General features: G+C 40.1%; 1 protein-coding gene across 3 annotated transcripts in view; it reads right to left on the minus strand.

The window, feature by feature from the left end:
* Positions 1-5010: 5010 nt before the first annotated feature.
* b3glcta (beta 3-glucosyltransferase a) overlaps positions 5011-20184 on the minus strand; it is a 57583-nt gene continuing 42409 nt past the window's right edge. For all 3 annotated transcript variants that reach the window (XM_077566026.1, XM_077566025.1, XM_077566024.1), the window contains 10 exons: positions 18823-18934; positions 16932-17068; positions 16792-16855; positions 16011-16142; positions 15078-15147; positions 14731-14844; positions 8398-8497; positions 7830-7949; positions 6528-6672; positions 5011-5947 (listed from right to left, as the gene is read on the minus strand). In XM_077566026.1, the coding sequence (XP_077422152.1) occupies positions 5777-5947; positions 6528-6672; positions 7830-7949; positions 8398-8497; positions 14731-14844; positions 15078-15147; positions 16011-16142; positions 16792-16855; positions 16932-17068; positions 18823-18934 (1165 nt within the window). In that variant the 3' untranslated portion in view covers positions 5011-5776. The remainder of the gene's footprint in view (positions 5948-6527; positions 6673-7829; positions 7950-8397; positions 8498-14730; positions 14845-15077; positions 15148-16010; positions 16143-16791; positions 16856-16931; positions 17069-18822; positions 18935-20184) is intronic.

Genomic DNA, 20184 nt, shown 5'->3' on the forward strand with positions numbered 1-20184 from the left:
GTTTTTTTTAAAGAAAGAAAAACAAGTGTGCAGAGGCTTTTTAATTATTATTATTTTTTTAAAAATACTGTTTCTGGTGACTCCTCTCAAGTCAACAAGAGTTTTGGCAATGAGAGTGAACACTGAGCTGATTTAAGATGATAGCGTGCCCACGAGCTCCATCCAGGTTTCTGCCAAATTGCTTTGTCAACTGCGCGCGCACACACACACACACACGCACGCACGCACGCACGTGACAGCAGCGATGACGAGTGGTGGGGCAGCAGGTGCACCCCCACATGCGAGCCCCAAGAGGAGATCTTGCAACTAAATTATGCAATAAGACTCCAGTCTTTCTCTTGCTATCAACACCAGGATAGAACAACTTGTATGTAATTCTGATTCTTCTGTTGTTCCCAAAGGGTCCTTTAAGTTACTTAATGACACCCCAGTTGGAGTAAACTGTAAAACTAAACGCACGACGATATGAATTACATCCGCGGTGTATTTAAATACAAAACATGCTTTGTTTTTAAAACATAGGGTAGCCTAGCGGCTAGCGTAGCCTAGCAGCTAACAGGAAGTTAGCATCGACGTCGTGATGTGACACTAGTCTCTCTCTCTCTCCCTCTCCCTCTCTCTCTCCCTCTCTCCCTCTCCCTCTCCCTCTCCCTCCCTCTCCCTCTCCCTCCCCCTCTCTCCCTCTCTCCCTCTCTCTCCCTCTCTCCCTCTCTCTCCCTCTCTCTCCCTCTCTCTCCCTCCCCCCACTCTCTCTTCTCTCCCTCTCCATCCCTTTCGTTGAGCGGTTGTTAATGTTGTCAAAATGGATAGCAGGAGACATGTGAGCACACAAGCGAGCACTTGAAAGCAACTTGCGAACAACGTTGTTTGCCGCGTTTCAAATGACACCGCGCCGCACCTCTTGATTTAGTGACGCAGTCTGCCTGTAATTTGCATGCGTCGTCGGGGGAGGTGTAAAGATGTCACCTTGTGCCTGCAGGGGGGGGGGGGGGGCACCAACATGGCAGGAGGCTTCAATCATCCTGACGATTTTCGGAGCAAACGCCAAAGCTGACTTTGGGCTCCGCTCGACTGGAGTCGGGGACCTTTTACACGCCCGCACATTTGGGGAATCGGCTCAAATCATTACCCTGAAAGACAACAAGAAGAGAAAAGCATTCAGAAAGAAAGTTGCGGTAAAAAAAAAAAAAAAAAGACAGCATTGAGATTGTGCTAAGTGGAGCGTTAAAAATGAAATCTTACTTCAGTTGAGCCCTGGCCTCATTTGGGTGGCTTTTATGCAGGAGGCAAAACAAGTGGCCTCGGGGTGACGCTGGAGGAGCCGGCGCCCGTGATCATTATCTGCGAAGGAGAAAAGGTCGCTCGGGTGCAAGCGTCTCAAGACTATTAACAAGTCAAACGGGCTTGGGGCAGACACGGAGTCCATCGAAAGCAGAAAGACACTCGAGTCCTGCTTAATGCCAGAACAAAATAGGATTAGAAAAGGAGACATCATCAAGTTAAGCCAGCGTTGTGAGTGTTTTGTTTTTTCTCTGGCCAACGACGACCACACTTGATGGAAGCTGCTCGAGGAACCTGAATATTAATAACTAGACAAAGTGCATTTTCAACAGAAATTGTGTGGGAATGATGACGCACGAATCGTCTGCGAGTGCAGCAGCGCATCCTGATCATTAGCGAGGATGCGCTTAAAAGCGCCATCCGTCCCGCCGAAAATGTGCGCGGCCTCCATTCGTCGTCCCCCACCTGACTAATCTCGCTCAGGAGGGAAAGAACAAAAATCTAAAAAAAAATAAATAAATAACGCTCGTTTATCTTGACTGGATCAGCAGCGCAACTCGGAGCAAATAAAGCACACGCGGCGGCAAAGATGAGCGGAAAAAATGACAAGATGAGAACATGCGATAGTGGAGGGGAAATCTTATAACATCATCTGAATCGAAGGCGGCACAAACACAAAATGGTGGACGGAAACACGGACGATTTAAAAGGGACAAAGAAACATGGATCCCTAAACAAACCTTCAAACAAGAACTCAGTCTTAATTTCAAACCCAAATTTGTTTTGAAATTCAACATGAAAATCTGTACTTTACTTCAATCCCCACTTTGAACCCCTAACCCTTCTTTTCAGACATGAACCCAGAAACAAACGACAAAACCCGAGCTTGGTTTATAACTCGACTTTGAACCCACAAACCTGACCTCAAACCCTAATTTGGCTTCAAACCCTATTTTGAAAACCTTTACCCACACTTGAAATCTTAATTAGTAACACGAACCCTGGCTAGAACCTTAAATTGATATCTTAACCCTTACTGAAAACCCCAACCTTGACTATCTTACCCTGATCTTCTGCCTTCAATATAAAATGTGCATTCCTGCGACCTAACAAGGAGCAATTAAAAAAAAATACAAAAATCATTAAAATGGTGGTAAAACGAACGTAGAACGTAAATGTTATTTACTTTTAAATTCATGTTCCAATGCTTTTGCTCACTCACTCAAAAGTGGGTGGGGTCAAAAGATAATATGTTCTTCTTTTTTTTTCTCAGGAGAGCTCAGTATTGTTCATTCGATTTGACATCATCATTGCTCTCCTTTTTTTAAAAAAAACAAACAAACAAATCAATTAAAAAAAAATAATAATAAATGTTTTTTTTTAGATAATATGTTCTATCCTTGGTTGTTTAAGTAAATATAATGAAATAAATGCTGAGATTCTGAACTTGTGTCTCACATTAATGCAGTATTTCAACCTGAAATTGTCGTCAATATACAAGAAAAACAAAGGAATTGAATTGACCGTGCCGCTTCTCTGCCACCGACTTCCGGGTTTGACACATCAGCGCCGTTTTCGCGGCCGCTGCTGGCCGCGTTCCAACACTCGCGCCGCCGCTCATCAGGGCGTCTCGGCTGTCTGAAATGCTTCAAGACAGAAACCAAACACTCGCAGCCTCGCCACCGAGGGGCCACCAGTTAATGGCTGAAAACTCCAATATTGGCGAGATTGTCTTTCCAACAAATTCAACATATCAACTCGGCACGATGGCTATCTTAATGTCACGACTCGCGAAGGTGCCGAGAAGCAGAAAAGGCAAAATTGCTGTAAACTGCCGCCGCCATTTTGCAGCGGTGACAGGAGAGCTCCGCTAACATGTGACGTCACGATTTTTCCTGTTTCCGGTTGAAAGCGCAATCCACGTAAAGCCGCCCGTTAATAAAGATCGGTGTTGGTTAAGACGGGCGACGGCGATCAAATGTGATGAAAATCATCATGAACGGACATCGCGTCGCGCGCCAGAAATCATTTCCAATCCCGCTTGTTAGTTTATTGATTGACTGCCTTGAAAGCCTCCGCATCCGTCACTAATTGGCGACGTGCGTTTGTGCGCCGCACGCATCTCATTATGCGAAGGTCAATCAATTTGTTCCGGTATTAGTGCGTGCAGGTTTGAAATGATGAATTGCCGCGATATCCGCAAAGCCATTAAGTGAAAGGGGAAGTATTGACCTTTTTTGTGTTTACATCCGTTTGCCTCGCCACACTTCAGCCAACCGTTATAAATCTCACACATTTTCCTGTCCTGGACTTTTGATTGTATTTTATTTCTTTTTAATACGAGTCCAATCGCAATCAACAAAATACATTACAAACGCAACGATCGGGATCCTTGCACAGGAAAAATGATGTCCAACGGCAATCCATATTTTGCCAGTCATTGCTTTCACCAGGAGGGGAAAAAAAAACAAGTTTGATTATTCCTTTTGGCGTGCGTTTGTTTTTTTGTTTAATAATTAACAGTAGAACAAAACTAGTTTGCACAACATGCAGCCTCGCCTTGAAACCCAAAGCCGGGCTTGATACCAGACTTTGAAACCTGAATCATTATTTGAAAGCCTTAACTGGCCTCAAATCCGAAAGCTTGAAATTCGAACCCTGGCTTGATACCCTGTTTTTTTTGTTTTTTTTTCCTTCTAAGGAGAGGTCAGTATTGTTCATTCGATTTGACATCATCATTGCTCTCCTTTTTAAAAAAAATAAAATAAAAAAATACCCTGTTCTGAAAGCCTACTGTTGGTTTGAAACCTTTCTTTGCCTAAGCCTTGCTTCAGTCCCTGACCCCGTCGTGACACGTTCTGTATTAAATGTAAAATACTTTGGAAGAGGAGAAAAGCCTCCATTTGAGCACAGCAGCGTCTGCCGGTCTTATCAGATGAATTAATGATAGCAGCTCAGAAATGAGAAAAAAAGAAAAAGAACAAAAAGACTTGACTGTGTCTCTTGTGGATCCAACATTGTGGATCCAACATTGTGGACGACTGAATTTATTTCCGTCAAGCTTTTTGCAAGACTTGACCCAACCTGAATTTTCTTTTGGAATCTATAAGTTTCTGAAATGTTTGTTTTTTTTTCTCCATCTTGCAAGCATGCAGGCAAGACGAAGAAGTGTAAAGTAATAACCACACTTGAGCTTCTCGCGACTCGTGTTTTATTTCTGCAGTAATCAAAAAGAAGTAATTTGCGCCTCGTTAAAATGCACCTCTTAAGCCCTCCCTGCTGCAATTTGCTTTACACATTTGCGCTCGGGCTGCTTTTTTTTTTTTTTCCCCAGCTGAGTGAGCACTAATGAACCCGGCAAGTAATGCCTTCCTTTTATTGTGATGCCTGGCGAGTCCCCGCGTCTTTTGTTTGTCTCTTGCCTGCGAGCTGGAGTTGCCATGCGATCGTCAACTGCCAGATCGACTGCTTTCATTTCCAGCTGTGTCGTCCCTCAACAACAACAACAACCACCAAGTGTGCTTGTGGACAAACAAAGAAGTCAATAACTTTGACATTTTAAAGCCACATGATTAAAAAGGGTGTCAATATCACACTCCTTTTTTACAGTGCAGTAATTTTAATTTTAACTCAATTTGATGAATTATGATGAAATGACTAAAAGATGCAGCCATATTTCTATTAGTTTAACATTTTTTTCCACTTTTATGTAAACAAGAGTATGAAAACTTAGGGAAAAAAATATTTTATTGTACATGTAGAACAGATATAAAATGTGTGATTAATCGTGAGTTAACTATTGAAGTCATGTGATTAATTACGATTAAAAAAAAAAAAAAAAAGAATTGCCTGACACCCTTTTTACAAAACATTCTGACGCAGATGATGATCGACTGAGTACGAGTACCCGATACCTTAAAATAAGGCCGGTATCAGCCCAATAGCGATACCGATGCTTGTCCATCCTTATCGAAAAGGACAATGTTAAAAAATGTACACATTTATCTCAAAATAGATTTTACAGCATGAGTGGTATCTTGTGAATCGACAGAGATCGTCATCCATAATATTTCTCGCTGGCGTCGGGACGAAACCTCGCAAGTCACAATTTAGGCAAATTTCCGATTCTTTGGAAAACTGATGTGATTTGCGGTGGATGCACTTGACATCAAACATCGTTGATGCCCCAAACACAATTTTGTTGTTTTCTGTGACCGTGACAGTAAATCGTGAAATCGACACTTTTGGTCCGAGTGTCATTTGTACCAATTATTGACCAATTCAAAGTGTGAAAAATGGCTTGGCGATGCAAAGTTAATGGTTGGGCTGTTTTGGGGTCTCCCGAAAAGTGACCATTTTGGAGATACAAGGTTTTAACCTAAGGCCAGCGATATATATCGAAATCATCATACATAACATGCAAGCTCAAGCGTCATGAACATGAACTTGAACAAGATGTGCAACACACTCACGACATCCAGTCAGGGTTTTCATTTCACAGCTCCGTCTTGCCGCTTTTATTGTTCTGGAGTCCAGCGGAGGTTTTATGGCGAGCGTCCCCCAGCCATTTGTTAAAAACGACCACGGGGTCGATGTTCCAGTGTTTGTGGAACGAAATGGGCACCTGGTGAGCAAGCAAGTCCGCCGAGTAGTCCTCCGGCCGAGCCTGAAAGGGAGCAAACGGGCTCGCGTTAGAATAAATCACAAAATCCAGAAAGCTGCCACCGAGAAAGTGCACAGAAGCGCGTTGAAGATCGCGGATTGGGATGACAAAAAGTACTGTTGCAATAAATTCATTAGAAAACATCGTTGGAAGTTTAATAAAAATAAATAATAATTAAATAGATTTATGAAAATAAATATTATACATCTTAAAAGTTTTTGAATACTATCCAATATAAAATGTTTTCATTCATACAAAATGTTATGATTTGTACAAAAAAATAACATGTAACGTGCAATAAAAATAATAATAGTAATAAAAAAAAATTCAATGAATACATTTTATGTTAAGTTAAATGAAATTAAATAATGTAAAAAATATTAAACAATTCAATTAAAACAAGAATGAAACTTTCCTATAGTGCTAGTAAATGTATTTTGTATGCGTAGTCTGCAGCCATAAATAGATTTGCATTAAACGCAGTATATTGATGAGAATTCATTCGCCACTTTTGAGTTGCCATCAAAATCCCCGTCCGGCGATTACGGAGTGGGCCGGGACTGAGTGGCGGGCGGACGGTCACCTGATGGAAAAGCGGACTGTGGGTGGCGGGAATGCCGAGCGCGTTGAGGCACATTCCCAGCACCATGTCGTCCGGAGCGTCGTCGCTGTAACATTTGCAGCCGCTTTGCAGGAGTCGCTCCACTGCCTCCCTGCTGAACACCATTCTGCACGCACACACACGCACACACATTCGGGTTAAAATAGGTGGAGCACGCAGGCTTCGACATATTTATTAGTCACTCCAGTATAGAACTATATTACGGGTGCCAAAATTAGTGCGTTCATTTTGAGTTAATTTAAAGTTTTTAACACCACTAATTTTATTTAACACTCGATTAATGCCTGCCCCTTACTTGGAAATCCTGTACCGGAGGAATTCCAGTCGCAACGCAGCAAACACGTCCACATCAACATTTAGCAGTAATAAAATTGAATAATAATGCATATTTTTGTGGAAACTGGGGTCAAGTTGTATTTTACAATTTATGAAATGCGCAGAATTTCACAAGTGACTTCATATTAAAGATTAGATAGCTCTTAATATGAAAAGAAAAATGCACTGCGCTGTCACCAATGTCTTACAAATGCAATTATGCCATCTAGTGGGAGAAAAAATGACCTCAACACAAATCAATATTACCCTCCTTTTTTTCAGTACAGTACATCTTTTTAATTTAAACTTAATTTTATAAATATACTGTATCAGTGACTAAAGTATGCAGCCATCTTTCAATTAGTTTAACATTTTTTACACTTTTATTTTAACAAGAGTATGAAACTTCTAAAAAAAAAAAATTATTGTACATTTAGAACAGATAAAAAATGTGCGATTAATTAAACTATTGAAGTCATGTGATCAATTACGATAAAAAATGTTAATTGCCTGACATCCCTAATATATATATATATATATATATATATATATATATATAGAGAGAGAGAAAAAATAAACATTTGTCATCTGTGTGAATCCATGATTTGAATTTTGGTATTATGAGAACCCAACATGAAGCCGTTTATTTCCTACGGGGACAAATTGTCCCGTCTTAAATTCAACGTAAAAATTCTCTCCGACAGCATGTAGCGGCTTCTGCTGAATGTTTCCGATTAGCGGCCTAACTGGAGTGCGATGGTAGCTACGCACTCGCTCACATCTTAAATCTGCACTGGAAAGCAAAAAGCTTTGCCCGCAAACGGAAAATTCCCGCTGGCTAAGCGCCGCTTTTGAGGCCAACGGAAGCGGTTTATCTTGAAAAGGCAGATAAGGGGCTTTGGGCGATCCATGCGGCGGGCGTTACGTCTGCCTGGCGCTAACGCTCACCCGCCGCCTCCCGTGATGTAGCTGTAGCCTCCCTGGCTGAGGCCGTAGCCGTAGCGCTCGCCCAGGTACACGGCTTCCGACGGCCGGTAGCAGCTGAGCAAGGATCGCAAGCGGGGGAGGCTGAAAAGCACGCACACACACACAGGTTGGTTTTACTATCTTTGTGGGGCCATCTCGTTGACATCATGTATTTCCTCGCCCTTTCCTCTAACCAAAACCATCAAAAATGATTGCCTACCCCCATCCCTTAGCCTAACCCAATTCAAACCTAAACTCAATAAATAAAAAATAATAATAATAATAATAAATAAAACACGTGTGTATGGGCCCCACACACACACACACACATATAGGTGTTGTAATAAGTGCAGTCCCTCAGGCTGAATTGCGCGTCACCATCATTCCACATGAAGAAGCAACTTGAGGAAAATAAAGTGAAGCCAGGTGGACTTTTAAGAGCTTTTTTTTTTTCTTCTTCTCTCGATATGTTGCGCATGAAGTTTAACATCTGCCAAAGTGTATGAATCCGATTACGATGATGGCTTGTGGGGGGCCATCGTCGCACAACCTGATCAGCGTGTCGTCGTCCACGATGAGGAGCCACTCCGTGTCGGGAACGTCGCCGCTGACGAATCTTTTGAGGATGGCGAACGTTTTCCCGCAGTGGCCTGCAAACACAAACGGCGTCGCGTCGATTGTCTTTAATTCGGAAATGGCTGCAGTGGCATCGTCAATGCAGTTTGCACTAAAGCAGTGGTTTCCCACCTTTTTTCAGTGACGTACCCCCTGTCAAATGTTTTTTTTTTTTTTGTCAACTACCCCCAAACCTCATTTCTAATTGAAGAAAAATTCTAATTAAAATTATTAAACTTTGGAACTCTATTTGTATTTAGGCGGTCTCTTCAACTATTTGAAAATAAAATAAATTATATATATATATATATATATATAATATAAATAAATAAATACATTTATTGTAAATAAAGATTTGTGCACATACAGATTATTATCAACATAAAGCGTCATCTTTTGGGATCATAGTAAAGCTCTGTTCTCAAAACGAAATAATAAACTACATTTTAAATAAAGTGTGTGATTGACAGGGGATTCTAGGTGGCATATGACAAAACAAACAAACCATTCTGCTGTGGGGAAGATGCTGTTTTTTTAGGATACTGAAATTGAATAGCCTACTGAATATAAAATTAATTTCATGAAAATATTTACATATACTTTTAAAAATCTTAAGTACCCCCTGGAGTGCCTTCACGTACCTCCATTTGAGAGCCGCCGCACTAAAGAATGAGCCCGCTATAGAAATAAATATCTATTTAAGCGCATATTAGTTATATGGTCCCGTTAATGGAGTCGCTCGTCATTGTATTAGGAACGGATAGAGAAATATCCACGAGAAACAAAACATTCAGGCCTCTAAATGGTGCAAAGTGCGACATACCACGGATGAATGGATGAGGAGTTCATGATAGCCAAATGAGAACACGTTTAGGTGAGAAGCAGTTGAGTAACCGCGTGAGAACCAAAAATGAACCAGTTTAGAACCAAGGATGGACCACATGACAACGAAGGAGGGCCAAGCGAGTTCCAATTCAAGACATGACAAGCATTTTAGGAGCAGGTAAGAACCAAAAGAGAAGACATTTAAGAGACAAAAGGAGAACCAGTGAAACAAATTCATATAAATAAATAAAAATATATTGTGAAAGGACAAAGTGAGAACTTGTTTAGGAGCAAGCCAGAAGTGTAGAATGACAAGTGAGGAGCAAGTAAGAAACGGGCAAGGACCAAGTCAAACCCAAGTGGGAATCTGTTTAGAAGTGAAAATGGTTTTAAGATTAGATGAACAGTTTAGAACCAAGCGAGGACGGACCGAGTTGTGTGTCGGACCTCCGAATTTCCACTGCAACATGAAGATTGCTGGTCAGGACCGGCTAGTGTCATCAAACTTCGACAGGTGCGGCACGCCGAGCAGGAAAATGTTTGTGTCGAACATGGCGGCCGGCGGCAGAGCACAAAAGGCAGAATTGTGAAGTACAAGCACGGCGCCGTAGTCGTCATCCGGGCCGGGCGCAGACGGGAAAGACCCCCAGGCAAGCAACACACCAAATACAAGCCCAAAGAGGCCGCAATAGATTATTTACGCGGCACCCAAGGTGGTTTCTGTGTGTTACCTGCTGCGCGATACAGCGAGAACTAGTTCAAGGGCAAAGTAAGGACCAAGTGAGAACACGTTTACACCAAGTGAGGATCAAGTGAGGACCTGTTGCAGACCAATAAATAACCAGTTGAAGTGCGGAAAAAGTAAGAAGCGGTTTAGAGCCAAGTGAAGATGCATTTCGGACTCAGTGGGAATCCGTCTAGGAACCAAATGATAACCTGGTTAGGAATAAGTAAAGGCCAAGCAAGACCCGGTTGAACCATTTTCCCTGAAGCAACCCCCTTCGCTCCCGGCTGTTTTACTGGATTTTGCTATAAAAGCATGGAACCTACCAAAAGAAAGATTAGAATGTCTTCTTTTATCGAAAAAAAAAGTATATTTGTATCTGTTTCCATTTAGCAGCAATTAGCATTAGAATATAGCCAAGGTCGTCTGTTGAAAACAGTGCAGAAAAGAGCTTTTTGCAACATGGCTCTGGCTGGTCTCTTATACTCTGCTGCCAAATGCTGGCCGTTTTTTGTAATACTGCCATTGCTTTAAGCGACCTCTTCAGGTCAGAGGCTGCATCAAAGCCTTTTGTATGCTCTAGCATTAAAAAAAAACATTTTAAAAAAGGTAAAAATAAGTTTTTGGGACCATGGCCATTTTTAAAATCGAACGTTTTCATTCATTTTTGGGAGAAAATCAGTTAAACAGGTCAAGACCAAGAATCAGATGAGTGCCAAGTTAAGAACACATTTAGAACCAAGTCATCGACAGTTTTAGTAAGGACAGTGAGAACCAGTCAAGGGCCAAGCAAGGACCAATTTAGAATCAGTCCAGGAAAAGGTAAGAACCAGTTTAGTACCAAGTGGCAACCAATGTAGGGCCAAGTGAGAATCAGATTGGGAACAGAAAATGTACAAGTGTTCTCACTTGTACAGTTGAGTAGCAACTTAGGCAGACAAAGTTGACGACACGGAAAGGACAAAGTAAAAAAGATTTGAAGACTAACAAGTCAAGTGGGAACCAGTAAAAAGCCGAGCAAGGACCAAGTGAACAGGAACAGGAACAGGTAACAACCAAGTGAGACCTGGGTTTAGGACAATGAAAGGAATTAGGGCCAAGTGAGAACCAGTTCAGAACCTGTTTAGGACCAAATCGGAACTAGGAGTCCTTGCACGCCACCCTCATCGTCATCAGGGTTGAGCGGAAAATCCCCGGTGGCAAGTGTCTCACACAGAAAAAAAAAAAACGCCTGACTGGGTTATTTCTGTGGCAGCCAAGGTGTTGTTTTGTGTGTTAGCTGGCATCTGAATACAGAATAAGAACGGACACCTTGAACCGCTGACAGGAATAAAAATCTAAATCTTGTGGCTTTTGTATTTTTAGGGGGATCCGCTCAAAAGCTGCCGAGCCGGTTTTCTCGTGGCTTTGAGCGACGTTCGGGAGCGCTGGCAAGACGAGCGGTCGCTTCCGTGTTCAGGCGGCTGCCGGTGGCTGTCATTAAAATGCCGGCGCCGCACAAAACGCTACCCGGGATGCTTGATTTCACCAGAAAGTCACAACAGCAGCAACATTCTCCACAGACCACCACACTAACACTCTGCACTTGATTTTACAAATTTACATTTAATCTGATAAGCAAAGAACGGCAGTTTGTGCTGCAATAAATTTTATGTGGTAAATTATTTTGAGAAAATCCATAACAAGACTTGGGGTTGATTTTCTCTGATGTTTTGCTTCCACGGTGCTGAATTATGCATCAAAGCGCTTCCCACCTGCCCATCATCCCACTCGGTTCACATCTCGTGACCTCTGCTTGACACGGACGCGCTTTCGCGCGCAGGCGCATGAACGCATGCCGACCGACGAGAGAAAAAGAAACGGCGAAATGAATAAAAAGCGACAGCCGAGCGGTGACGCGTTGATGGCTGGTGACTGCCGGGCGTCATTAGCATAACGCTGCAGGTTGTTGCGGAGAAAAGCAAGCGACAGCAGGTAATGTTGCGTGTCCGTCCGCTTTAATCTCACATGTTTTGCTGTATGAGTGAGATTTTTTTTTTTTTGCCACTCCCAAGGAGAAAACCTCTCTTATTGGATATAATAAACATCAATTAGCAATAAATTACAATTCTTAAACCACAATGGAAAGCATTGGTATGCATAACAAATGCACCATACACCATCATATTGGCTATACTGTGCTCTTTATTAGGGCTGTAACAATGAATGATAATAAAATCGACACAAAAAATATATATATATATTGAAAATGCTGACAATAAATTTCACTATCGATTTGTTGTGTTGCACGATTATTATGTCAGTATCCATGTGCATTTGTTTTTATATATATATATATACATATATATACACACATATATATATATATATATATATATATATACATATATATATACACATATACACACATATATATATATCTATATATCTATATATATATATATATATATATCTATATCTATATATCTATATATATATATCTATATCTATATACATACACATATATATATATATACATATATATACACATATACATATATACACATATATATATATATACATATATATACACATATACACATATACATATATATACACATATACATATATACATATATACATATATATATATATATATATATATATATATATATATATATATATATAATTATTTCTTTTTTTCGTTTCGTACAAAAAAATAAATAATCGTGATTTCAATTATTGCCAAAATAATGATGATGATTATTTTTTTCCATAATCAAGCAGCCCTAACACAATCTAAATAAATATTGCAAAAAATACTGTGTAAAAAAAAAAAATGCAAATATGTGAATCCGCAGGCATGATGGACGGATGCTGAAATCGCATTCGAATACATTTTCCCCCTGTTTGCTTTCTCACTCTGCAAACGGCATGAAGTGCTGAGGAGGTCTACAAAGTGTTGCTTGTTTATTACCATTTCCCAAGCAGCTCCCAATTTGCTTGGAGTGAACTTTTCCAATAGTCAAGCCAACTTTAAGAGCGAGCGTGTACCCCGGTTGAGCGGGTCTCCTCTCATCCCAGTTTGCAGCCCGTCGTGGTCTGACGAGCAGCTCGGCAAATGGGCTCGGACCGCTCGTTATGCCTGCGCGGCGTCACGGATGGAAAGCGCCGGATTGCGCCGCTCGCTTTCCTCCCTTGAAAGTGACTACGGGCCATGCATCAGCCCGTTAAGGTGCAACACCAAAGGTCTTCGGCCGCCTTTTAGTCGCCGATAGCGATCTACTGTCTGGAATAATTTGGCCCCGAGTGGCCGCTCGCCTCAGGCAAGCCAAAAAGAGAGAGAGAGAGAGAAAGAGAGAGAGAGAGAGAAATTTCCGGGAACACTGTGAGACTTCGTGTACATCCTGCCACAGCGACTTTACCCGAGTGACTCAGCAAAAATGGGACCTTTCGGACAAGTTGACTCAAAAAAAAAAGTGGTGCCAGAGGCCTCCGGAGGAGACACAACTCTCACCTTGAACAACCAGGATGTTCTGAAGGTGCTCCTCTGAATTTGTAAAAACCACTGCAGGCTACATGAAATTACACACATGAAATATTCATCCAGCTGTGATGTTAAATTTCTAACATCTCTCCATCCATCCTCGTAGATCAATCAGTGTTACGATAAGAAGGCGAGTGAAAGGATGGATGGATGAATAAAACAGAGTAAATAATTGAGACTGGTAAATTTCCCGGGAGGGCATTCGCAGCCCATCGTTCATTTTTAGTGGCCAATGGCAAAAAGTTAACAAGTGTCGAAGCCCGTGTCATTTGCCTGCATTGTAAAAGAAAACGCACTATTATTGTTGCACTTCCCTAAAAAGAAAAAAAAGAAAATTCCTAAAAATAAAATTTTCCAAAAGCAAAAAGTGCAGCATCAATAGCTTATATTGATGCTGCAACCCCCTCCCCCCCCTCCAAAAAAAAAATAAATCCCTAAAAAGAAAACTTTCCAAAATTCAAAATAAGCAATTGATGCTGGACTTCCCGAAAAAGAAAAAAAAGAAAATTCCTAAATAGAAAATTTTCCAAAAGCAAAAAGTGCAGCATCAATAGCTTATATTGATGCTGCAACCTCCTCCCCCACTCCAAAAAAAAAAAAGAAATCCCTAAAAAGAAAACTTTCCAAAATTCAAAATAAGCAATTGATGCTGGACTTCCCGAAAAAGAAAAAAAAGCAAATTCCTAAAAAGAAAACTTTCCAAAATGCAAAATAAGCTATTGATGCTTTGCTTTCCTAAAAATAAAAATAAGTATTAATGTTACACCTTCCTGAAAATAAAACGCATTAATGTTGCTCCTTTCTAAAAAATGAAAACAATCAATTAATTATACTCTGTACTAAAAAATTCAACTAATTATTGATGTTTCACTTTCCGAAAAAGAAAATATTTTAATTAAGTTATCAAATTTTGACTTCATTGCATACATTATTTTGTCTTTTGAGAATATTTCATGTATTAAAGAATTTAGGAAGTGATTCATGAATGTCAGTGGGATTATTTTTTTTCATTCATTTCATTTTTTTAATTCAAATTCTGATTGTTTAGCCTTGGAGGAGGTCTTTGGTTTCCTGCTGTTGACTGCATTTGTTACCGCAATGAGATTTCACGTCTCAGTCTGAAGGTGAGGAATGGAACCTTTTCCGTTTAATCTGCGCGCGCCGGAAAATGTCACGTCTGACGGCGCGCTCACCTCTCTCCGTGTTGGCGACTCCCAAATCCAGGGTGGGTATTGCAGCATCGGCGTGGTCGCTGTAGTACTCCAGATAGTCGGCGTCTCGCTCCCAAGTCTTCTTGATGACGGGAACTGCATTTCATTGGGTGAGAACGCGTTCATAAATAACCACAGCTCAAAAATGAAAAATGGATGACATTTAGAGCTTAATGGAAGCAAAAATGATTTGACATTTGCAGCTGGAAAATAAAACCTCTTACCACAGTGCCAATCAAACGTCAGCATTATTAGCTTCGTAAAAGCAGAACTTGCAAAAACGAAAAAAAGAAAAGAGCCAACCTTGACTATTTGCAAAAGACACTCACCTCTTTCACTGTGAAACTTCTTGCACGTCTTCACGGCAACAAAGACGTTGTCCTTATTTACCGGCTCGGCCTTTTTGGGGAAAAAAGGACAAAGAGGTGAAGTTTGGCCTTGGTTGCTTTCTACTTGAAATGCCATTGACTTGTCGGTTTGAATTGTGTTGAGCAAACGCGCAATCAAAATTAAAAGTAGGCATCAGTGCTGCACTTCTGAAGAAGAAAAACAAGCTTTTGATGTAACACGTTCCTCAAAAGAAATCTAATTATTTATGAGACACTTTCCAAAAAAGAAAACATACTGTTTATGTTACATTACATTGCTCTTTACACATTAAAAAAATGTATTAAAAAATCTTAAACTAAAAAGTATTCAACTCAAAACTATTGACGTTAGTTTCCTAAAAATTACGCAATTAATATCGCACTTTCCAAAAAGAAAATAAGATACTGAAATTTAACATTACTAGAAAGAAAAACTTTTTGACGGTGCACTTTCCTAGAAAGAAAATATATCATATATTTACTTTTATAATAAAAACTATTGACGTTACAGTTTCCTGCATCAAACAAATGCAAACTACTGATGTTCCAGTTTCCCAAAAAGAAAACTGCACTGCCCTAGAATTTTTTTTATTTTTTTTTTTTAATGAAGAATTATCCTTCAACTTAAAACGAACGGATTGCCACATAAAGTTCAAAGTTCATTTTTTTCCTGAATTGGCTTGTCAAAGAAGCAGGAGTGCCCGCACTAAACGGAGAAAAAAAAACAAAAAAAACAAAGAAAACGGTGCTCTCCTGACAAGCTCATGCACTCGTTTTTGGTTGTGTTACTGGAAAAGAGCAAAAAGCCTCAAAGGTGCAAAACGGCCCATCCTGTCCCTCTTTTGTTTTGTTTCCTGAAATTTGTGGTGGCTGTGGATGAGGCGGACCGCTCACGCAGTGGGGGGGTTCGGGGTCGAGCGCGGTGGCGCACAGCTGGGCCCGCGGGGAGTCCTCGGGGTCCGTGCACAGCTCGGGCACGGCGGTCAGATGAGGTCCTTTGCCGTTGTCCCAAATGTACAAGGCCACCTGGCAGAAATCACACGCGGGACGCAGACGTGCCGGCGAATTAGCGGAATGACTCGACATTAGGGCTGAATGATGATGGAAATTGATCTCGTTGTCATTTTTTTCCCTCCATATTGCGATTGCAATTCAATTTGCGATCGGTTTTTCAAGGTCTTCTTGTCAAGCATTTGAAACACAAAACAAAAGCATCATTTTGGGGAAATTCAAATAGTTTTATGACAAAACTTTCCCCATGAATACGGGTTTGTTTTGCCGCCCATGAGATTTTCATGGCAATATTTATTTTCCAGTTCACTCAATAATGTACAATTATACTATTTTTTGTTGTTGTTGTGGCCATTAACTCATTTGCTCCCAAAAACGCATTTATATGTTTTTTTTTTTTTTAAATGCTAGAGCATACAGAAGGCTTTGATGCAGCCTCAGAACTAAAGAGAATGCGTGAAGCAATGGTAGTTACTACAAAAACGGCCAGCGGGTGGCAGCAGAGTATAAGATATCAACCAGGGCCTTGTTGCAAAAAGCTATTTCCCCCACAGTTTTAAACAGATTTGTGAATAATGATGAAACTTAAGCTATATTCTAATAGTAATTGCTGCAAAACGGAAACAGAATTATTATTAATCAGAAGAACTACAACTGGACACACCTCGTGTTTCAGGTCGATGGTGAAGTCCGATTTAAGTGGCTCCTCTTGGACTTTGTTGGCGAGCCTAAAAAAAAAAGAAAAAAAAAAGTCAAATGTTAAATGTTAATGTTCAAACAAGACTTGGACCTGAGCTCACTGACCGGACCACCAGAGGGATGCTTAAGGCCCACGCGGCGGAGAAGTCGGGGTATTTAAAGATGGAGGGGTTCTCGGCAAAGGCGTAATGATGGATGATGGTCGACTCGGTGTCATGGAGCGGCTTCCCGAGGAACCATTCCTGATGAAAAGTAGGAGAAATGAAGTCCAATATGACCCCCATCGTTGTTTGACCCAGCTGAAACTTGATGGCTTTTGATAAAGTGACCCAAAATACATCAAAATGAGAATATTTTAAAATGGTATTCTTTTGTATTATGTTTGTGTGCACTGAGGCAGACACGGGCCAAATTTGGCGACTTCAATGGGTTTAGAATTAACCGTACGTGCTATAAGTGTGTGTATTCTTATGAGACAGTCGGGAAGGTGCTCACAGCGGTAGATTGAAAAAAAAAAGAAAAAAAAGATTGAAACAATCCTGAGAACTGTGTGTGTAATTAACAGTCCCTTTCAAAACAATTGAAAAAAAAACAAAAAACAACAATTGTGATTTTGTTCCTTCATCTTCTGCTTTGCTTGATTTTCACCCACTGACATCTGTAACTAGTATACGTTTTCCTCAGAGCTTCACAATTGGACGTTTATCCACTAGGGCTGGGTTTAAAAAAAATCAAATAATCGATATCTTTTTTGATGGATCGATTATTTTAACGTCTCTTTTTCCCCCAATAAATTCATTAGAAAATTGAATTTTCTTTTTTGTATTTGACAGGTTTTTTTTCAAATTTAATTTTGCATTTGCTTACATTTATGAAAGACCTGACTTAAAAAAAAAACATTTATTTTTTTTTTTTAATTGATTTGTTTGTTTTTTTTTTTAAAAAAAGGAGAGCAATGATGATGTCAAATCAAATGAACAATACTGAGCTCTCCTGAGAAAAAAAAGAAAAAGAAAAAGAAAGACCTGACTTATTGCACTGTAAGACCGTTCAGAATCTTTATTTACAATTATTGAATTACTATTATGCAAATATTTTCATCTCATCCTTGCTGCTGTAACACTTAAGTGATTAAAACGTGTTACTTTCATTAATAAACTAAATCATTTAACCAGTGACTGCCTCCGCAAAATTGAATTTGGATTTTGTGGAGATTTTAATCATGTCCTTGATCTTTAAGGAGAAATTGATGTTCCATAATTATTCAATAACGATTGAATTGAAGCGGACCGAATCAAATCAGGAAAAATCCAAATTGAATCGACCTTAACTCTCGTGAATCGAAATCAAATCAATCAAGGAAATTTGAATCGATACCCAGTCCATCTAGTTTTCACATTTCAAAGTAAAAGTCAGCTAAAACTGACACCAAGCACCCCAAAATCAGCTTAAACCTTCAGCGCTATTTATGGAAATCGAGACGGCAGCTTTGATCATACCAAGTATTAGATGTGTAAATAACTTGAAAATCAAAGCGCTATGAAAGTTGAGAAGATGGAATATCAATCAGAATATTTGCTTTTAAATGACTTTTAATACAACAATTTCCCATCTTCAGGATCAGCTTCACAATTGGCACATTCGTTTTTCACCCATCGACAAGTTACAGTATAAATGTCGTCCTGCCTGGCCAAACCCAAATGTAAAACCGAGCGTAAGACATTAGGCACAACTTGAAACTTTTCCGAGGAGCAACATTTGACCCACATTACCAGAAAAAAAAATCGCAAAAGAAAAAAACATCAGCCGGGAGACTTTTTAATTAGCGCGGCGGCGGAGACGTGACTGACACGTCTGTTGACTGTCACGGCGAGCCGAGCAGATGGCGCAGTTCTTAATTGAGCAGACGCTTTGTACCTGACGACGGTTGCTTTTTTTTTGTGTGGAGGAAGGCAGAAGGAGCAAAAGGGAAAAAGACGGAAAAGAGACGGCTCACTTTATTCTTGTCGAAGTTTGCGAGCGCTGCGACGAGCCTCGCCGTCTTTACGCCGGTCTCCTCTTCCAGGAACACCATCCACGAGGAATTCTTCCCGAAGGAGCCAGACAAACTGAGGACGCCGAAGTACATCGTTAAAAGCAAATTCTTTTTTTTTTCCGGCATTTCATATTCCCTTTGGACAGTTACAACACCTCATACTAATTTTTAAAATATGAGCCTCTAACAATCACTCGGTGGTGGGAAGAAAAAGCACAACAACGATAAAAGCGTGATGTTTTTGAAGAACTACAGATCTGGCAGCGCAGACCTAGTGGCTCGCACGTCTGCCTCACAGTCGAGCGGTTCTGAGTTTGAATCTCTTTGTTTGCATGTTCCCCCAGTGGGTTCTCGCACGCCACTTTGGCTTCATCTCACATTCCCGAAAACGTGCAGCTTAGTCCATTGGTTGAAACGTTCGTCTCAATGTGCCCTGCAATTAACTCGCCTCCATTTCTGGGCACAAGTCAGCTGGAGAGATTCCAATTCCTCTGACAAATTAGGATAAGTGTTACACAAATGGGATCGACTGCGGGATTAACTGTACTTTTGCAGATTTTCTACGAACACTGCAGAAAATGTCCACTGTGACCATTTCTATCATCAACTCTCACCGGTTTGATTTTCAAGATCTATTCATTTTAACTTGATCGTCATGTTGACAACCGAGCAAAAGTACCAATTTTCTGTTTTAATGGCCATGATTTTGTGTCAATACCTTTCGAATTGACAGTCAGATCAATCTTTAAAAATTGTCATTTTACGGTCATTCACTTTTGTTGTAGGTTTATTTTATTATTATTTTTACTGCATTATTATTTCATTTTTTGCGGTCATTCTCCTTGTATGTTTGTTTTTATTTTTGTCATTTTAATTTTGTATTTTTGTAAATTATTATTATTATGTTATTTCATTTTACGTGTTTACTCCTTCGTTGTATGCTTATTTTTATTTTTTCATTAAATTTGATATTTTATTGAATTTCGATTATTGTTATTATCATTATTATTAGTTTGTTTTACGGTCATTCTCCTCTGGTGTATGTGCTTCGTGTTTGTTTAAACGCCAGTTATTTGAATGTTTCTAATGCCTCAAATCTATGCCAATTTCTGTTAACCCATCAAACATTTCACATTATGTTAGCATGAAGCTAGCGGACTTTCATGAGGCGGGATGACATTATTTGTTTGGCACTTTTTTCAAGAGCGAAAGAACAGGCAGGAAGAAATACTTTTATAAGCGTGTCGGAGAGGTAAAACGAGAAACGCAAAATATTGTCTTTCTTTTTTTTTTTTTTTTTTTTTTTCTCCACCTATGGCAGGC

This window comes from Vanacampus margaritifer, chromosome 5, assembly GCF_051991255.1.
Source record: "Vanacampus margaritifer isolate UIUO_Vmar chromosome 5, RoL_Vmar_1.0, whole genome shotgun sequence".
In the NCBI taxonomy this organism is placed as follows: domain Eukaryota; kingdom Metazoa; phylum Chordata; class Actinopteri; order Syngnathiformes; family Syngnathidae; genus Vanacampus; species Vanacampus margaritifer.